Here is a 21,437-nt window from a genome sequence, read left to right as displayed (position 1 = left end):
ACCCCAGAAATCTTGAAATCTTTCCCAATGAATGCTTTTTTTTTTTCCTAAAAGAAGTAGTTCACACCAAGAAGTTCCAGCGCCAAAGAATAGTTTCTTTGGCCTGAAGATTTGTTAGGCAGTCAGCGGGGTTAACAAACAGATGGGCATAGAGTGCTCCAGGAAGAGAGGGCAGATTGATGAGCAGTCTCCTGCTGTGACTGGCCCATCAGAACCCTTGCATGGGGCTAGGAGACTGCCTACTTTGTACCAGGCAAACAGTCTCTGGCCTCAAGGAAATTCCTTTTTTTTTTTTTTTTTTTTTTTTTTTTTTTTTTGCGGGGCAATAAGGAGTACGTAACTTGCCCAGGGTCACACAGCTAGTAAGTGTCAAGTTTCTGAGGCCAGATTTGAACTTAGGTCTTCCTGAATCCAGGGCCGGTGCTTTATCCACTGCATCACCACCCAGCTGCCCTGGAAATTCCATTCTAATGAGATTTGTAACTGACATTTGTACCTAACATTCTGCTGAGCTCTGTACAAGGGGCATCCCAATGAGAAAAGAGTTTCCCAGTGAGCATCTCTGGTTTATGGTTTGAGATGGGAAAGAAAAGGTGCCCCAAAATGTAGACGTAAAGGCATGACTTGAGACACTTTTCTTTCCCTAGTGCTTCCTGGAGGAGAATTTGGTTCCAGAAGTCCCATGCAAGGGTTCTGAGGGGCCAGTCACAGCAGGAGACTGCTCATCAACCTGCCCTTCCTCCCTTTATTCTTTCTCTCTCTCCCCTTGGGGCACTCTATTCCCACCTGCCACATATATGCCACATACATAGCTAGTAAGCGTTTGAGACAAGATTTGAACTCAGGTCTTCCTGATTCCAAACTTGATCTTCTACCCACAGAGCTGCCTAGCTGTATGTAAATAAAGAACCTATGAGTATAGACAGCTTAAAGTCAGTCTGAAACCCAGAGCCAAAAATATATGTGGGGACACAAACAAATTAAATGAGCTTGGATCTTAAAAATCCAGACACTTTTTTTTTTAAAAGCCGAGCTTACAGATTGCAGATAGGCTATATTTGAATAATGAGACTTTTAAAACACAAAAAGGCTCAACAGTAACTGTTTCATGATGAAACCTGATCAATGATACTATTCTGGGAAATGCGAATGCCAGAAAGGATAAAGGACATCTGTGATTACAGTTGCCTCATATCACTTTCAGGGGCTCAAGCAATTATCAATTTCAAGAAAAGAAAATGCTATGTCTATCAAAATGGGGGGGCAGGGGGAGTGCCACATAGCCATTTGCTGTTTCCCAAAAGTACAAATACCATAAGTTCATATCTGGTAGCCAAGAGGGTGCTTGATGATGGGGAAATGTGAGGTTAGATTTTCCAAGTTGGGGTAGGTGGGGGCTACCTTCTAGGAAAGCTTTAGACTGCACCCTCTCAAACGCATCTTTTGACTCCTAGACTCCCTAGATTCCCTAAAACTAAAAGGGACCCAAGTGTGATAGTCCATTAATATCTACAATGGCAGATGTTCTGATACCACATTACCCCCTACGAATCATACATCCTTTGATTTAAAGATTATTGAGTAGAATCAAACCCATAGCAGAAAGCAACCACCAGAATCATTCATCTTAGCTGAGAAATGGGCACCCATGCTGCCTCTCCAGTGAGGGGGGACCCCTTCTCCCCTACCTTCTGAGATAGCCCCTCAGCAGATGTCATCAAGCCTCAAGCCTCCCTCCCCATCGTGCACTTGTGATGGTAATTCTAGCACTCAAGCATAGGACGAAGCATTTATCACTATGGTTTGATGCAGCCCAACCCACTGGCCTGCAAGTCAGACTAACTGGGAATGGATGGATGGCAGGACTTTCATCTCCCTTCTTCTTCACTTCCCCACTTCTTCAACACTCTTGCCCAGTAGAATCATTTTTCAGAAATGACTGTTAACATTGCTGTTTACTTGTAAGTGAAAGAAAAAAAATAAGATCAAAATGAAATGTAAAAAAGAAAAGCAAGCAGTAGAACCCCTGCGGGTGAGAGCCAATTTGAAACGATGCCTTGGATTTTCCAAACCTGCTTGCAGCGGCTTTCTCACTAATTAGAATACCTTCTCTTTTGCCCTTCCTAACTATCTTGTTCTATGGGGTTCCTACTGTGGAAAAGGGTGGGCTCTCCTCTTGTTTTCTGTTATGAACAGAGCAAACGTCCTGTGGCTAAGCCTAGAGTGAAATGGGAACTGTCCAGCCTGTTCATTTTCTGTGTTTTCACTCATTTTTCTCCTGCTCCACCAGCAGGGCTTCTATAGTCTCTCTCAACATTCTCATCGTCATCAGTGACGTTAAACTCCAATAGAAATGGGGGCCGCTAAACCATCCACAGGGATCCCTGGGGGCTGGATATTGACTTCCTTTTCAAGTGTGATGTCATCTATGTTTACTGTATTTTTGTTTTGTTCAATATTTCCCAATGACATTTGAATCTGGTTCATCCGCACTCAGGAGTGTTGCAGGTGGCATGCCACATGTTTGACCCCTCCTATCATCACCACCACAGCTGTGGCATGTATAAAGCACATTGAGGTTTGCTAGGCACTTTATAGTTATCACCTCACTTTACCATCACAACACTACTGGGAGGTAGGTCATATTGTGAGTCCCAATTTACAGATGAGGAAACTGATGTAGACAGAGATTCGATGATTCAACCTTCCAAAGTGACCTTGTGAGAATTCTCCAGGGCTGCAGGTGGCAAACAGCTCAGACCATATTTACATAGTCCCTATAGCTATGACAGAGAACTTGAAGCATACCACAAGGGAGGAAAATGGAACCTATAAGAACAAACCTTGACCAGGACCAGGACATACACTCATACACACACACACACACAGAGTCAGAGAGAGGTGCACACTAACTCACACTCAGACACAGTCACAAAGAGGCACACACTCACAAAAACACATACATTTATGACCACATATAGACAGACACAGATGACCACTGACTGGTACACACACACAAAGCCACGGGTGGGCAGACACACCCATACATAGTCACATATAGAAACACACACATTCATGATCAAAGATGGGCAGATACACACACGACCACAAATAGGCAGACACACTCAAACATATACACAGCCACAAACAGACCCACATGCACAACATACACAATTATGACCACAGACAGGCAAACACACATAGTACCACTCAAGGATAGGCAGACAGACAGACACACAGACAGACACCCCCCCCCAAAGAGAGGCACAGAATACAAACATATATTCATAATCATAGATGGGCAGACACACACAGCCACAGACAGGCACACACACAACACAAACCTTCATGACCATGGATTGTCAGACACATATGACTACTTATAAGGGCACACACACATAAAATGACACACACAAATTTACTACAATAGCTGGGCAGACATACACATGGCCACTGCCAGACAGACATATACACACACAGAATCACAGATTGGCAAACACACAACCATACTCACAGATACATAGACAGAGCACAAAAAATATGCAAATTCACCACCATACCTGGGCAGGCACACAGGGACACTGACAGATATATACACACAGAGTCATAGATTGGTAAATAGATACTTACACTCAAATACACATCCACAAACAGGCACACACAAAACATATGCACTCATGACCATATGTGGGAAGGCACACAAACAGGGTCAGTGACAGGAAGATACACATACACACAAAACCAAATATAGACAGACACACACAGTGTCAAAGAAATCACAGATAAGCACACACACATATACAGAAGTACAAATTCACTCCTATAGCTGGGCAGGCACACACATGGCCACTGAAGGATACACAAACAGAGTTACAGATGGGCAGACACACACCCACATACATATAACCACAGATAGGAGCAAAATACACATTCACAATCACAGATGGGCAGATACACAGACCCACTGAGGGGAAGATACACACCCCCCAACAACCAAACATGCATTCCCGGCCATAGGAGGGCAGAAATACACAGCAACACTGAAGGGCAGACACACACAAAGAGCCAAAAGATGGGGAGACGCACAGTCATGAACAGATACACACAGCCAGACAGGTATACACACACACACATGCAAAACACCCCCAAAACCCCAAACCCACACACATTCACAGAGATAAGTGTGGGTACTCACACATACACAGAGACACACATGATCACTAATAGGCCAAAACAAAGAGATGGACAAATGACAGCAATCATACACACACAGTCACAGAAAGACATTAGGAAAGAAAAAGATGCATGTTCATGACCACAGATGGACACACAAAAAGAGTCAAAGACGGACATACAGATGATGTCATACACAGTCACAGACATGGAGTTGGGCAGGCACATAAGTGGTTACTGATGGACAGAAACATAAGCAGAAGGTCTCAGATTGTCAAACAAATATCCATAATCACAAACACAGCCACATATAGGCACACACATATAAACAGGAAACAGATATACAATCATGATCATAGCAAAGCAGGCACACACAGGGACTCTTATAGACAGATATATACATATGTATATATACACACACATTAGAGATGGATAGACACACACATACACATACACACTAGAGATGGGTAGACACATATACACACACATTAGAAATGGGTAGACACACACACACACACACACACACACACACACACACACTAGAGATGGGTAGATACCCACACTCATAAACACAGCCCCTGAAGGGCACACACACAAACAACAAAACAAACACATTCACTCCCATTGCTGGGCAGGCACACATGGCTTCTGATGAACTGACATATACACATAGCTACAATCACAGATTGGCAAACACAAACCCACACTCACAAATCCAGACACTGAAGAGCACACACATGGACACAAACTCACAAAACACACAATCATGATCATAGCTGGGCAGGCACATACATGGCCATTGAAGGATAGATATATACACAAAGTCACAATCAGAGATTGGCCAACACATACTGACACTCATAAACACAGCCACAGAAGGACACAAAGACATACAACAAAACAAACACATTCACTCCCACCACTGAGCAGGTACTCCCATGGCCACTGATGGACTGATGTATACACATACCCTCAATCACAGATTGGCTAACACACACTCAGAAATCCAGACGCAGAAGGGCACACACTCACAAAACACACAATCATGACAATAGCTGTGCACACATATACATGGTCTCCTAAGGACACAACTACAGATATACCGACCAACCCCATTATATTCATAAACATAGCTACTGAAGGACACACACACACACACACACACACACACACACACAGTAAAACAAACACATTCACTCCTATTGGTAGGCAGGCACATATAGGGCCACTGATGGATAGATTTATACACATACACACAATCACAGATTTGACAAACACATACCCACACTCAGAAATCCAGACACAGAAGGGCACATACACACAAATACATACTCACAAAACACACAATCATGACCATAGCTGGACAAGCACATACATGGTTACTTATGGATAGATATATACACAGGCACACAACTACAGATGTGCACACACACCCTATTACGCTCAAAAACAAAGCTACTGAAGGGCACATAGACAGATATACAACAAAAATACCCTGTCATTCTCATTGCTGGGTAGGCATAAATGGTTACTGACGGACTCATAAGCAAATAAATAAACATAAATAAATAAATGCACACACACACACATACATACATATGCATAATTACAGATTGGCCAACACCCACGCAAATTCACAAATCCAGCCACTGAAGGGCACACACTTAGACACAAAACAAAACAAATTCACTCCCATAGCTAGGCATATATATATGACCACTGAAGAACAGATATATACACATACACACAATCACAGATTGGTAATCACAGACCCATACTCACAAACACAGCAACAGCGTACACGCGCGCACACATACACACACACACACACACACAATTAGGACTGCAGCTGGGCAGGCACATATGTGGCTACTGAGGGACAGATATATTTACATAGTCAAAAATCACAGATTGGGCAAAAGTCACAAATATGGCTACAGATGATCACACACACAAACACATAAGCATAAAATACACAATCATGACCAAAACCGGGCAGGCCTGCACATGGCCACTGATGGACTGATATATTCACATACCCACAATGACAGGTCAGCAAACGCAAACCCATACTCACAAATACAGACATTGAAGGGCATACCCACACAAACACAAACTCACAAAATGCAATCATGACCATAGCTGGGCAGGCATTTACATGGTCACATGTGGACAGATATACACACACACACACACAGAACTAGAGATGATGGGTAGACACACACATATTCATAAATATAGCCATTGAAGGGTACACACAGACACACAACAAAACAAACACATTCACCCCCGCTGCTCAAGAGGTACATACATGTCCACTGACAGAGATAAATACACAAACCCACCATCACAGACTGGCAAACACCCCCCACACTCACAAATCCAGACACTGAAGGGCACACACACACACACACAAACACATACTCCCCAAACACACAATCATGATGATAGTTGGGCAAACACTTACATGGTCACATGTGGGCAGATATACACACATACACACAACTAGAGATGAGTAGAAACACAATCCACATTCATAAACATAGCCACTGAAGGGTACACGCACAGACACACAACAAAACAAACACATTCGCTCCCATTGTTGGGCAAGCACATACAGGACCACTGATGGACAGACATATACACAGTCAAAATCACAGATTGGCAAACACACATACCCACACACGTAAACACAGCTACAGAAGGCTACAAAGAAACACACACACATACACACAACAAAACAAACACATTCTGTCCTACTGCTGGGCAGGCACATACATGACCACAGATGGGCAGACCTCTCCCAACAACAATGAGACAGACACATGCAAAGACACACACGCATGACTATAGTTGAGTAGATACATATGTGACCACTGAAGGACAGATACATCCAAACAGAGCCAAAGATGGTCAGACACACGCACTCACACATACACATACATTCACGACCATAGATGGGCATACACATATAGCTGCTGACACACAGAGCCATAGTAGTGCTGAAGCACAGAAACGATAAGTCCCAGAGAATCATACACACAGAGGAAACACATCGACATTCATAACTACCAATGGGCAGATCCACACAGAACCAAAGAGAGGCAGATACACACACACACACACACACACACACACACACACACACACACACACCCCACACCACACCACACCACCACCACCAAGAGGCAGAAAGAAGTACACACATAAGTGGGGAGATACATATAGAGAGTCACAGACAGACAGACACAAACCCACAGTCACCTTCACAACAACAGAGAGGTACACACATTCATGTACTTATTCTCACATAAATGAGCATAGATGGGCAGAGACACACATAACTCCTGACAGGCAGGCACACACCCACAGTCACAGACAGACACACACAAAAATCATAACAGAAAGGCATACATAAACACATATTCATCATCATAGCTGGGCTTATACGCACATGACCACTCATGAGCAGACACATACCCACGGTTACATACAACAACAACAAATACACATACGGGCACACACACAACCACTGATAAGCAGGAACACACCCAGTCATAGATGGACACACTTACACACACACACATACACACATACACACACATACTCATAACCATAGGTGGGTAGACACACATGAACACTGACAGGAAAGTACATACACCTAGAGCCACACGTGGGCAGAAACACACCCACACCCACACTCATACCCAACCACAGTCAGGCAGATAGACATACCCAAGCATGTAGGTATAATACGCCAGAATACCACAAGGCCACAGCTACAATCAGAAAAGCATACACAAAACCACATTCAAGGAAAAGCAGGCCAACCAGGAGAGATAAACTACCCACCATGGACAATCATATATAAATAAAAACACAGCCACAGAGACAGACAGAAACCACAGAGATAACCACACATGAACAACACAGAGCCACAAACACAATAACACACAGCCACAAACACACAGCCAATCACAGAAACAGAAACAGACCTACATAAACACACAGCCAGTCACAGACATAGAGACAGACAGTTACAGCCACAGACCCATGCTACCACATAGTCAATCATGGCAATGGTCCATTTCAGTCTCCTTTGCTTGATCTCCCTCCAGGTCACACCCGCCAATTCTGGATGTCTCCCAAGGTTCTGTTTTGGGTTCTCCTCTCTCCTCCCTTTCTAACACTGCTCCTTCACCTGGAGTACACAGACCCTCTGGGGTTCGTGGATACATTTCAGGGGAGGTCTGTAAACTTTGACAAGAAAAAAAATGAAATTTTTATTTTTACTAAGCTCCAATGAAAACTTAACATTTCCTTCATTTCTGAAGTCGTTGTTTTTAAATAGATACAGAGGCACAGGGACAGATCAAGTCTGGATTCTTGCTGTTCATCTTTTGTTTCTGAAGTGGACCAATGACATCACGGGTGATGTCCTGGCTTGCCCATGAATTGGATTTAAGTGAGGCAGAATTGCACAAAGTCGTCAGCCTCATTCTCTCTTGCAGAGTCTTTGAAGTCCAGTGGCAGGACAAAATTGAGGACTGGCGAAGGCCCAGGGTGGAGTGGGTGACCTTGGCATCTTCGATGCCTGACTGGGCTCTAAGCGCTCCACAGCTCCTGCTTCAGCCGCTTTCATGGCTGTTGGAACAAATTGTTCTCATCCATCCATTCTGCCAGGGAAAGTCTTCATGTGCTTGGGGCAGAAATCCCCTAACTCACCAACAGGTTTGAGGCCTGTTGGTTACCTTCAACTTGGTTTTTAACCCATCTGTCAAGATGGTTTTACCAGGATGTGGCCACTGTTCATGCTATAGCTTGTTGGAGCCACAGGTGAGAGTAGGACAACAGGTGGATTTCAAGGGTGGATGAGCAGCCCCAAAGAGGTTTTGGCAAGTCCTCACACCAGAGGTGTTAGTTCCCCCTGAACACTCACATACAGCCCCCAGATTACCCCCCAGATTACCAGATTGTCAAAGGGGTCCATGGCAGAAAAGAAGGTGAAAGCCCCACTCTCTGCTTTCTCACTTGGTGACTTCATCCATTTCCATGGGTTCAATCATCATTCTTAGGCTGATGATTCTCAGCTCTATTTAGTTAGCTCTGCTGAGCTTCAGGCCCCTATTACCAACTGGCTACTGGATATTTTGAAATGGATGTTCCATAGACACCATAAACTCAACATGTCCAAAACAGAGCTTATTATCTCCCCCCCCCAATCTCTCCCTAATTCTGAGGGTATCACCATCCACCCAGACTTGCTACCTCAGTGTTAGCCTTCATCCCCCACTCGCCTTCATTCAACATCTCCAATTTGTTGGCAAGCCTTGCTGATTAGACTTTCATAACATCTCTCATTTATCACCATTCATTCTATGGATGCAGCCATTATCCTGACACAGGCTGTCATCACCTCATTCCTGAATCATGGAAATGACATTCTGGTTGGTTTTCCCACATAAAGCCTTTCCTTATACCAAAGTGAGGAAAACGAACCCTCCTGAAGGCAGGGTCAGACCATATCACCACTAGTAGTACTTCCATGATCAAACATAAATCCCTCTGTTTAGTTATGAAAGCCTTTCCTAACCTGGCCTCCTCCTTCTCCCTTTTCCAGACTCGGCCTAAATCCTGCCTTGGAGAGCATAGCTTGCTCTGGCCTCTCCGTGGCTTGTGCCTTCCTTCTGAGATTATCTTTCATCTACACTGTATATAGCATGGATGTACATAGTTGTTAGCATGTTTTTCCCCTCACATATGATCTCCTGGACTGAAACTTCTGCTTTTCTTTGTGTCCCTAGGACTTAGCACAGTGTCAGCCAATACAGGAAGGGTATAATAAATGCCTACTGACTACTGACTGACATGAACACAGTCACATTAACAGACTAGCTACATGTATCTCCAAACTACTAGATAGTCATAGCAGGGTCACAGTGTCTGAAGCTGGATTTGAACTCGAGTCATCCCGAATTCAGGCCCAGACCTCTATCCACCAGGCTACCTTGCTGCCTCAGTCACAGTCCTGCATGAGAACAGACAGATAGGTGCAAAGACACAGCTACAGATAGATGGGCACAGACCAAGACTTACATATTACACAGCAAGACACATTCCCAGAGGCCCCTGTACTGAACGAGACCAATGCAGGGATGTACATAGCCCCACATGGCCAATGACAGTCCAGATAGACAGACACAGATCCAGGGTCCCAATACCAGACCTGGACTGAATGAAAGACCAAGACATAGGGACACACTGAGACCAATAGGCAGACAGAGACACTGAGCCCCACAGAGAGAGCAAACGTGATAGATAGACCTAAAAACAGACTCCTAGTGAGAGACTGAGACCTAGATACCCAATGACAGCCTAAGACTAAGAGACCTAGACCCAGAGCCCTAGAGCCACACTAGAAGGGACTTGCAGTGAAAGACCAAAAATGACAGATATAGGCAAAGAGACAAGAGACTGAGAGCTATGGTAGCCAAGACAGCCACACAAGCAGAAACAGGAGACCCCAAAATAGAACGAGACTGAGTGACAGACAGCCACAGAGCCAGGGCCCCAGGGATAGACCAGGGCCGCCAAGCACAGAGCCAAGGCCCCAGTAACAGACAGACGGAGACATCAAAACAGACAGGAAGACAGACACTTACCCAGAGCCCTGGTGATCAACCAAGACTGGCAAGAAGACAGACATAGAACCTAGCAACAGACCAAGACTGACAGACAGATAGAGATCCCAAGAAAGATCAAGAGAGACAAGCAACAGACCCAGTCCCAGGGAGCCAGGAGAAAGATCAAAGCTAACAGAGAGACCAAGACCCAGAATCCCCAGGATAGACTCGAACCAAATGAAGGACAAGAGCCCTGAGCTCCAGTGCCAGACGCAGAGCCAATTGGAGCCATGGAGCCAGAACAAGTTTGGCAAATACACAGAGACACACAGACCTAGAGGTCCAGAGACACACCAAGCCCAACAGGATGGCAAATTCAGGTCCAGGGCCCCAGTGACAGAACAAGACTGACAGTTACATACACACACACACCCCTTGAGACTGACAGGCAGATAAGACACACGGCAACAGACAGACTGAGAATGACAGACAGACATCAATATAAAACTACAGGGACCAAGAGTGACAGCCACAAAGCCACAGAGACATCAGAGAATGACACAGACACACAGAAGGCCTGGGAGTGAAAGAGTGAAACATCCAGAGACCCACCAGAAGTGACAGACACAGACTCTGAGCCACGGAAACAGCATGAGAATGACAGACAGACACAAAGAGCCACAGAGCCCAGACAAAGAGCCAGCATGAAAGACACAGACACTGATCCCCAGGCGTGGAGCAAACCTGATAGACACAGCCCCAGGGTTCAGTGACAGCCCAAGAATGAAAGAGAAACTGAGCCAGATCCAAAGACTCAGTGATCTAGCGACCCAGGGCCCAGAGATCCAAAGATCCACAGATCTAGGACCCAGAGACCCAAAGACCTGTGACCCAGAGACCCAGAGACCCAGGGCCCAGAGACTCAGAGTCCCAGGGAACCAGGGCCCAGAGACCCAGAGATCTAGGTACCTGAGGCCCAGAGACCTAGGGATCCAGAGACCTGGGGCCCAAAGACCCAAAGACCCAGGGATCCTAGACACAGAGACACATAGATCCAAGGATCTGCGGCCCAGAGACTCAGAGATCCAGGGACCCGGGGCCCAGAGACTCAGAGAACTAGGAACCCAAGACACAGATATCCAGAGATCCAGGAAGCCCAGGCCCAGAAACCCCACAGACCCAAAGACCTGGGACCAAAGACTCAGAGGTCCAGAAACCCAGGACCTAAAGACTCAGAGATCCAGGGACCCGGGGCCCAGAGACCCAAAGGCCCAGAGATCTAGGATACAGAGACCCAAAGATCCAGGGACCTGGGGTCCAGAGATCCAGAGACCTAGAGATCCAGGGGCCCAGGAACCCAGGACCCAGAGACCCAGAGATGCAGGGACCTGGGGCCCAGAGACCCAGATATCCAGGGACCCAGAAGCCCAGAGACTCAGAGATCCAGGGACTTGGGCCCCAGAGATCTATGGGCCCCAAAGACCCAAAGACCTGGGACCCAGAGATTTAGAGACCCAGGGACCTGGGTCCCAGGAACCCAGAGATCCAGGGTCCAGATACTCAGAGACCCAGAGATCCAGGGCCTCAGGGCCCAGAGATCTTTAAAGCAAGACTAAGAAACAGAGAATGCCAGACCCTGAGTTCCAGTGGAAGACAAAGAGGGATCAGAGACACACCACCCAAGAGACAGAATGAGACCAGCTGACAGACAGATACAGATGCAGGCTGACACTGATACATACACAGACACACACATGCACACATGCGCACACATACACAGTTATAGAGACTAAATGGGGATGACAGATGGACTGAGACTAAGAGAAAGAAATAGGCATCAAAAGCCCCAGAAGTGCTAACACTGACTTGAGACAGCCCATGGCCAGCCCAAGAGTGACAGACAGATGCACAGCAACCCGGGGCAGATCAAGATTAACAGGCAGACACAGATCCAGAAATTTAGCAACAGACAGGCTGGGAGTTTCAGACAGACAGACAGATACAGGAGACCAAGCAGAGAGACCATTGATGACCCAACACCCCAGGGACAGATCCATGAAGGACACCAGCAACAGTAACTGAGCCTCAGTAACAGAAAAAGACTAACCATTTGGCAGAGTCCATGAGAACCTGAGAGACAGAGCAATGCTGACAGAAACACAGAGATACACAGACCTAGAAGTCCAGAGATACACCAACCTGCCAGGTAGGCAGGCCAGGTCTAATGGCTGTCCTACCCAAGAGTGATGGAAAGACGCAGAGCCCGTAGCCCTAGAGACACACACCAGGACTGAAAGAGAGATTCAGAACCAGAACCCTAGGGACAGAGCAGGCCTGAGTTCAAAGATCCCGGCCCCCCCCAACACACACCAAGGCCAGCTTTGACCCAGAGCTCCAGTGACTGACCAGTTATGTCAGACAGATAAACACACCCTCAGAGCCCTATAACAGAGAGACACAGACACCAAGCTCCAGGGATAGACCGAGGCTGACACAGACAGAAAAAACCAGACCCAGAGCACCACAGATGCAGCAGCACTGGGAGACAGTCAGATCCAGAGCCCTGGAGATAGGCTGAGCAAGACTGATGGACAGATAAGCTCAGACACAGACTCAAGGAATCTGCAACACACCAAACTCACACAGAGTCCTAGAGAGAGACCAAGAATGAGAGGCTCAGATCCAGAGCTGGAAAGACCAAGAAAGACACACATACACATAGACTGACTAAGACTGATGCACACACACAAACTGATCAAGAGTGACACACATATGCATATACACACACACCAAGGCTGATACACACACGTGTACACACAGAGACCAATCAAGACTGATACATACAAATCCATAACATGGACCAACACTAATGTATCCGTGTGCACGCATACATGCACACAGAGAAACATCCTCTCTGACCCCCCAGAACTGTCCCAAACTGATGAACAAAGACCAGGAGCCCTGAGCTCAAAGAGTATGCATCATTCCCTCCTGTTCAGACACACTGGGTCTCTCTGGATCTTGTGTCTGTTCTTGGTCTTTCTCTGGGGTTCCATCCGAGGTGCTATGCTCACGAAATGACAAATGATGAACGAGAACTTGGACACATTACCAGAACATATGTATGTATACACATAGTTATATACATGTGTGTATAGGCAGACATCCTACAATGCATATGTGCTTAAGTTCATGGCTGTTTACATATACACTTCACATGTGTATATATGTATACGCAATGCACACACATATATAAACTCACACATATACATGTACAACACACATATACATTCCCACATACATATATACACATATACACACTCATACATACACATACACATACAGGTATACACAGCTTCTGTGGTACAGCAAGGAATTGTCATCAGAGAGGCAAAACACCCAGGGGAGAAAGGGGTTGAAGTGCAACTTTATTGTGTGGGCAACGTGTACTTTTAGAACCTCTCCACCAAGTGTAACTCCTCTCGAAACGCTGTACTTTGGGGACAGGAATCTCCGGCAGCTCTTGAAAAAGCCTCCCTCACCAAAAGGGGTGTAATGGTGCCTTCCTGAATTGCAGGATGTGGGGTGCCCTCGAAATTTTATTTTTTAATTTAAATGGGGGACACCTCCCCTTCCAGCACCCCTGTGGAGACCCTCATCTTGCTGGGCTGCTCAGAAAGCAGAACTTGATGCTCCAGCAATGTGAATAGTTAGTATTAGGTCATTAGGGCAAAGGAAACCAGGAGTTGGGGCTATCTCAAGAAAGGTGCCCGAGGCTCTGAGGGAGTTGAAGTGTTCAGCTCCCGGTCTCAGAATCTAGTAAGATTCTTACTGTGCTCAGTGAAGAAGTTAAGGCAATAGAGTGAGAGAAAGTTGCTTCCGCTCCCCACCCCCAAACCCCCAGGCTTTGAGCTGCAGAAGAGAGAAAAGATACTGTGGTCCAGACAGAGCCAGGCAGCCTGACAAAGGGTGAGGGACCTGGACTTTTGAAATGCAGAGGGAAACTTCCTTCTCTGTAATCTTCACTGCTTCCTCATTTCCTTAAGGGGGGGGGGCATTATTTCCTTTAAAGGTCTACCCTCAAGCCCTTTCTCTTCACCCTCTTTTTCTCTCCAGCTACAATCTCATCGGTATTAATTCCAATAGAATCATCTGTCACCTCCTGATATATCTGAGTACCTATGAGTGCTGCAGCTGTTGCTCCAATCCATCCATGAGAACCTCAACGGGCCCCCCACATTATACATCTGCTGAGTGCCTCAACTGTCACCCCATTGCATACACGAACTCCTCTCAGCTGTTACCCCACTATATACATGCGTACCTCAACTGTCACCCCAATACATAAGTGCCTCAACTGTGACCATGATATATACATACATAGGACACCTCAACTGTCACTGATAAATCCAAATGTGTGTGTCAAAGTCGTATTGATCCTTCAAAGTCTAATTTAGAGGGCACTTTATCTTCTGTGCCTCTGTGTGTAGTCTGATGTGAATAGTCCAATACTTTCTCCCCCTGAAATCCAGTCCCAACTTAAGTAGGTAGTCCCACCCCCACCCCATCTCTGGCTGTCTTGGGGACTCCGCCATCCCACTCATACTCTACCTCCACCCCCCACTCCCACCCCAGTGTCCCACTGGAAAGGTACACATAACTAGATAAATTGGAGAGAAGGGAGGCCACTTCCTAGAAGTGGCATTTGAGTTGGGATCAAAAGGATAGCAAAGGGGGCAGCTAAAAGGCGCAATGGTAAAGCACCAGCCCTGGATTCAGGAGTACCTGAGTTCAAATCCGGCTCAGACACTTGACACTTACTAGCTCTGTGACCCTGGGTAAGTCACTTAACACTCATTGCCCTGCAAAAAGAAAAAAAAAAGGACAGCAAGGAGGGGACAGCTAGGTGGCACAGTGGATAAAGCACTGGCCCTGGATTCAGGAGGATGTGAGTTCAAATCCAGCCTCAGACACTTGACGCTTACTAGCTGTGTGACCCTGGGAACGTCACTTAACCCTCATTGCTTTGCCCCCCCCCCCAAAAAAAGATAGTGAGGAATGAAACAGACTCCTAATATTCGCATCAAGAAATGACAGGACCACAAGTGTATTTTCTGAGCTGTGTCACATTGGGCCTCTTTATTTTCTGATCTGATGCAAAGATACAGAATATGGTGATGGTAACACAAGTCTTTTTGATTTGCTGTGCAAGGGACTGTGATGGTGGGGAGGAGGGGCTCTTCCTCTTCCTCTTGGTACCATGCTGGGATCTGGTGTTCAAGGGGAGTCCCATGGTGACAGTGCAGCAGTACCTGGCTCCTTTCCTATTGTTCACGTAAACTGCCAAGAAGCGGAGACTGATGAATTCCAAGATGAATGAGCCCAGTCTCCAGAAATGATATCTCGCAGGGGTGCTTCGCCTGATCTGGATGGTAATGCGGGCATCAAAGATGACCCTGATGGAGATGGAATTCAATCGTAGTCTGGCACTGGCCAAGAGATGTAAGCCTCTTGTGGTCCATGAGCTCTGGTACACAACAATGTGAAGTCTGTTCAGATAGCTCAGAAAGGTGCTGAAAAACATCTGCTGGAAAAGGGCCCTCAGGGATGCTGCATAGCTCCTCTCCTGCCAGAAGATGAGTAGGCCATAATAAGTCCACCAAGGCCTGTTGCTTGGTGGATGGCTTGGTGAATGGTTCAGTGTTGTTGGCTCAGGTCTTGGATGTCTAAGTAAAATCAAGGTGTAACCATGGACCCAGGAGAAGGGTGGAATAAAGCTATGGCATCGGGCTCTCACCCCACACAGTAGGCACCACAAGTTCTGCTGAGTAGGGACCACTTTCCAGCTCATGATGATAATCAGTCCCTGGCCTGATTGGTTAGAATGCTGCAGGATGAAGAAGCAGACCACAGGGATGGGTAGATCATTTACCATGGTGGCTAGTTGTGAATCGTGAGGATGGTATTAAGGTATTCACTTTACTGGTCTTGAAGAAGCAACAGACAGGCATGTGCGAATGATGTAAAGATGGGGCTCAGGCTCTTGGTGACATTACCCCCTAAGCTGGTAAGATAGGGAGATGAGCCTCACTTTGGCCCTGCTGAGTGCCCAAGCTCTGACCCCTGGTAGGCACAAGACTGAGCTGAAGCCCCTAGCTCATGCCTCTAAATATGACCAGGGAACAAAAGGCCTGATGACCTCAATAATTGGTGACATCATGAGAACTCCATGGCAACCAAAGGTGTTGGGAAAAAAATACCTAATACGACAATACTGGGGGCATTGGCCCATCTTCAGTGAAGGTGCTCTGCCAGTGACCATCTTTGTGACCATATGCAAGTCCTTCAATATCTCTGGGCCTCAGTTTACTCATCTAATAAAATATACTTCTTTTTTTGGCGGGGCAATGGGGGTTAAGTGACTTGCCCAGGGTCACACAGCTAGTAAGTGTCAAGTGTCTGAGGCTGGATTTGAACTCAGGTTCTCCTGAATTCAGAGCTAGTGCTTTACCCACTTTGCCACCTAGCTGCCCCTAAAATATACTTTTAATGGATGATCTTTACAGCCTCTTTCAATTTTGATTCTATGATTTCATCCCGCTGGACATTTCCAAAGCTAAGCTTCACCCATTCATTATGTTTGATGCTCACTCACAAGAAGCATGTGATAGGCATAATCCTTCTTATTATCTTGATTTATGGGTAAGGAAACTAAAACTGGTAGTGGGAACGAGGACACAGCCCAATAAGCAATGCTGCCCCTATCTTTTCTTTCTGCCCCTATTTTTTAACCTTAGAAAGACTTGACCGATATTTCCTCCTCAAAATCCTGGTCTTAACATTCAGCACAACAAATCCTTTGGTGGTTATTCCATTGTGTTGGGTAAATAATTTGGGAAGGATCTAGAGAAACACAGCAGGAAGAACTGCCCAAGATGAGAAGATGCTTCTTCAAGACCTGACTCAGTGGAGAAGCTCACTTTATCTTCTCATAACCCCCCAATATAGGGGTACACAGGGCAGAGCTACAATGAATAAAAACCTCTTTGACCAAAATGGCTTCTTTCCCCAGTGTACCTCACGCTTACTGCCTCCCCACCCCAATGGTCACTCAACGGACCATTCCATGGTGACTGCCCTTCAGCAGATAAGGCCTTTGTAACCAAAGATAACAGCTTCCAAAGAGCAACTGCAGAGACTTATCATCATGGAATTCTGTCAGATTCTAATGCAGTCCAATTTTAACAGACCTGAAAGTAGTTTTTTATGTTCTGCCCTGATTGGTCAGAAGCGCTACAATTCAGGAGAAGCCACTGGGACCTGGGAGGGGCTGGAAATAGGCCTGCAGGGGTTTGGGTTGGTTTCAGAAGTCCTCTAAATTGCCACCTGCCTCACACTTACCATCCTCCTCCCTGAAGGTGTCAGACGTCTCACTCAGCAGCTCATCACCCTTTTCTCCTGTTATCTTTATTTTTTTCTGGTCCCTACCTAATTGCATGCTGTGTATCTCTTTCCCTTTCTCTCTCAAAGGACATCCGCCCACCTGCTCATTTCTCTGAGGCCTTGGATTTCTAGAGCTCAATGACTGCCTCATAGTCCTCCCACCTTGTTATTTGCTAACAAAGATGAGTTTGCTGCCAATGGAAACAGGGACAAAGAACCTCAGCACTGTTTTTTCTTCACTGGCTTTCCTTTTTAGAAACGTGTTGACTTTGACAATAGGGTGCAATGGAGGCAAAGAAAGTCATCCCCACTTCAGGAAGGAGACAGTGCTTAGACTTGACCCATCATGCCCCACCTCTCTGAGGGTGTCTCTGTCCAGCACCTTAATGACATGTAATTAAAATGAACTCAATCTGAATTTCCTGGGCAATTTAATATCTTAGATGACAAGAATGCCCAGCAGCTCCTTCTCCTGTTGGCTATGAAAAAGGAGAGTCTTGCTTTTGTAGTAAGTTGGGGGATAATCACCAAGTTTTGGGGGAATGTGCTTGTTTTTGTAAAGACAGCTTAAGCCCACACTGGAAAACACCAGAGCCTCAAATCTGAGGCTTCTCTGGTGAGGGAAGAAGGAAGAAGGAAGATTGCCTTCAGCACTCATGAGAAGGACAAGTAATTAGCGACTAAGGTGATGTACAAAAACAGTCATAAGTAAGAAAATGAAGAAGAAAGGAACAACATTTAAGAAAACACTTTGGGTTTTTCCCTGACCTGTGACCAGGAAGCAATCCTTGGGTGTTTTGTGAGCTGAGTAACTTCCTGCAGGAGGTGAATGAAGGAAATCCAATGCATCCTATTAGACTTTTCTCTCTTTGATCTTCTCTCAGTGAATCTCTTCATTCAAAAGGCTCTTTCAGATGAGTCCATTCCTTCCCAAGGCCAAGGGTGTCAAGAAATGATCTGGTCCTACAGCACCAAGAGCAGTCAGAGGGAAAACAACTCTCCTCATTACATGGTGGTGACATCACACATCCAAATAACCAGAGACATGGGCGCCTGGCGGGGGGTGGGGGTGGGGGGGTGGGTACTAGAAAGTAACCAGACTGGCCTTTAGTTCTTTCTCCAACAAAACTTTAGGATGGAAATAAAGTCTCCAAATGACGCTTGCCTTTTATAGAGCAAGGTGCCTAGCCCACAGTTAGGTGATATATAAATGTTTGGTGGCGATGGTGGTGATTGTTATCACAGGGAAATAGGTGGTGGGGGTCCTTGGGTATTCCTCTGTAAAGAATTATACTCTCACACGCAGTCCAGTTAGAATTAAAATGGTCCTTTGTTAGGCGCTAGAGAAAGTGACCAAGAGAGAATTGGAAGACTTAGCCACAATGGGAGGAGATGGCTTAGAAATATCTTCCTCCCAGAAGAGTAGGAAGGCAAAATCTTTTATAGAGGAGAGATGGGGTGCCACCCACCTAAAAGTGGAAAGTTCCTTTTGGGGGTGGGGTGGGAAAGCTTGGATGCTTGAAATTCCTGTGAATCAAGGAGAATTTTTTTTTTGTGGGGCAATGAGGGTTAAGTGACTTGTCCAGGGTCACAGAGCTAGTGTCAAGTATGTGAGGCCAGATTTGAACTCAGGTCCTCCTGAATCAAAGGCAGGTTGTTTTTTTTCAATGATGGTCATGACCTCTAGAGTTATCCCTATCTCCTAACTCAGGTCAGGTAGTAGCCACACCTAACTGACTTCCCTGCTCTAGAATTTTATCTTCCCTTACTTCTTAGGTGTGTCCATCCTGATATCTAGTTAGCCAAGCTAAACTTTAATAGTCCCTTGACTCCTTGGTATATCTGTCCTGTTATCTGGTCATTCTATCCCCCATGTCATTATTATCAGAGACCCCTCTGAAGGCTTCATAATGATGTGCAGTCTATTCCAGAGGAGGGTGATGGAATTCTTCCTTGAGAGACAGTTTCTGAGCCACTGCCCCCCCCATGCCTCACCCACAACAAAAGCAAGCTATATCTGAGTTACACCTGATTTAGGCCATACCATGACTTCTCCAAACTGGATCACCCCAATTATTTGGCCAGATAAGGCTCCAGATGACACTGATCCCCACTCCCAGGAAAAGTCCCACAAGGAGGAAAAAACCCAAACGGGATGTACCGGACATTCTGAGAGCAGTTACCAAGGAGGAGCACCCTAGACAGTACAAGCACAGCACCTCAGGGTGACACTTTGGGAGGTCATTTGAAAACTCTTTTTTAAGCAAAACACTTTGCCTCTTTGGGGACAAGGCTATAAAAGAAGGTCATGGGACAGAGGGTGGGAGAGAAATAATTGCTGAAAATGAAAGCTGACATTTTTTTCCACTTTAAGGTTTGCGAAGCACTTGGCACAGCAACAAGAGCACAGGACTCAGGGTCTAGAAGGCCTGAATTCAAATTCTGCCTCAGATGTTTACTAACTGTATGGCCCTAGGCAATTCACTTAACATCACTGAGTCTCAGTTTCATTTGTAAAATGGGGAAAATGATAATACCAATTTTACAAGGTTGTTGTCAAGATCAGATGAAATAATGTATGTAAAACACTTCACAAACTTTAAAGCACCATATAAATGCTAGTTATTATATTTAGCATTATTATTGCCAATGACCATGATGATGTCTTACAACTCTGAGAGCTAGGCTCTATTATTATCTCCATTTCCAGATGAGAAAACTGAGGCTCAGTTAAGTTTCTTGCCCAGGGCCACAGAGCTAGTAAGTGTCCAAGGCTGGATTGAAACCCTAATCTGGCTGTCTGGATGAACTTTATACACCACATTGTATCACAATGATCTCAAGAGATTTTGTTCTTAAGTTGTTTTTGTCCCCCAACTGACATATTTCTCTTCTTGAATCATTTATAGTATTTTTAATTCTTCAATTTCACTTTTCTTTTTCCTTGTTTTATTATAGTCTTTCTCTGGGCCTAGTTTTAAAAGAACATCTTCTTTTTTAGCGGGGAAAGGTGGTACTTTACCTACAAATATCCATAAATATGTAAAAGACCTGTGATTTAATTGGTTTGGGAACACATTCTACCAATACTGGATGTAATCAGAATATAATTTACAATCTTTTTTTTTAGTGAGGCAATTGGGGTTAAGTGACTTGCCTAGGGTCACACAGTTAGTAAGTGTTAAGTGTCTGAGGCCG

The 21,437-nt window shown here is 45.5% G+C and overlaps 1 protein-coding gene across 1 annotated transcript; it reads right to left on the bottom strand.

The window, feature by feature from the left end:
- Window positions 1–15,879: 15,879 nt before the first annotated feature.
- Window positions 15,880–19,031, bottom strand: LOC122733961. Its single transcript, XM_043974656.1, has 2 exons — window positions 19,008–19,031; window positions 15,880–16,860 (listed from the first exon to the last, which is right to left on the bottom strand). Exon 2 carries the CDS (start codon window positions 16,729–16,731, stop codon window positions 15,880–15,882), a length of 852 nt encoding a protein of 283 aa, XP_043830591.1. The 5' UTR covers window positions 16,732–16,860; window positions 19,008–19,031.
- Window positions 19,032–21,437: the final 2,406 nt, after the last annotated feature.

Source organism: Dromiciops gliroides, chromosome X, assembly GCF_019393635.1.
Source record: "Dromiciops gliroides isolate mDroGli1 chromosome X, mDroGli1.pri, whole genome shotgun sequence".
In the NCBI taxonomy this organism is placed as follows: Eukaryota; Metazoa; Chordata; class Mammalia; order Microbiotheria; family Microbiotheriidae; genus Dromiciops; species Dromiciops gliroides.
The sequence above is the reverse complement of the archived record's forward strand: the minus strand, read 5'-3'. Positions and strand labels throughout refer to the sequence as shown.

Bases quoted from the DNA above. Each gene is read 5' to 3' on its own strand.
- LOC122733961 (XM_043974656.1), bottom strand. From the start codon at position 16,731: ATGGTAAATGATCTACCCATCCCTGTGGTCTGCTTCTTCATCCTGCAG.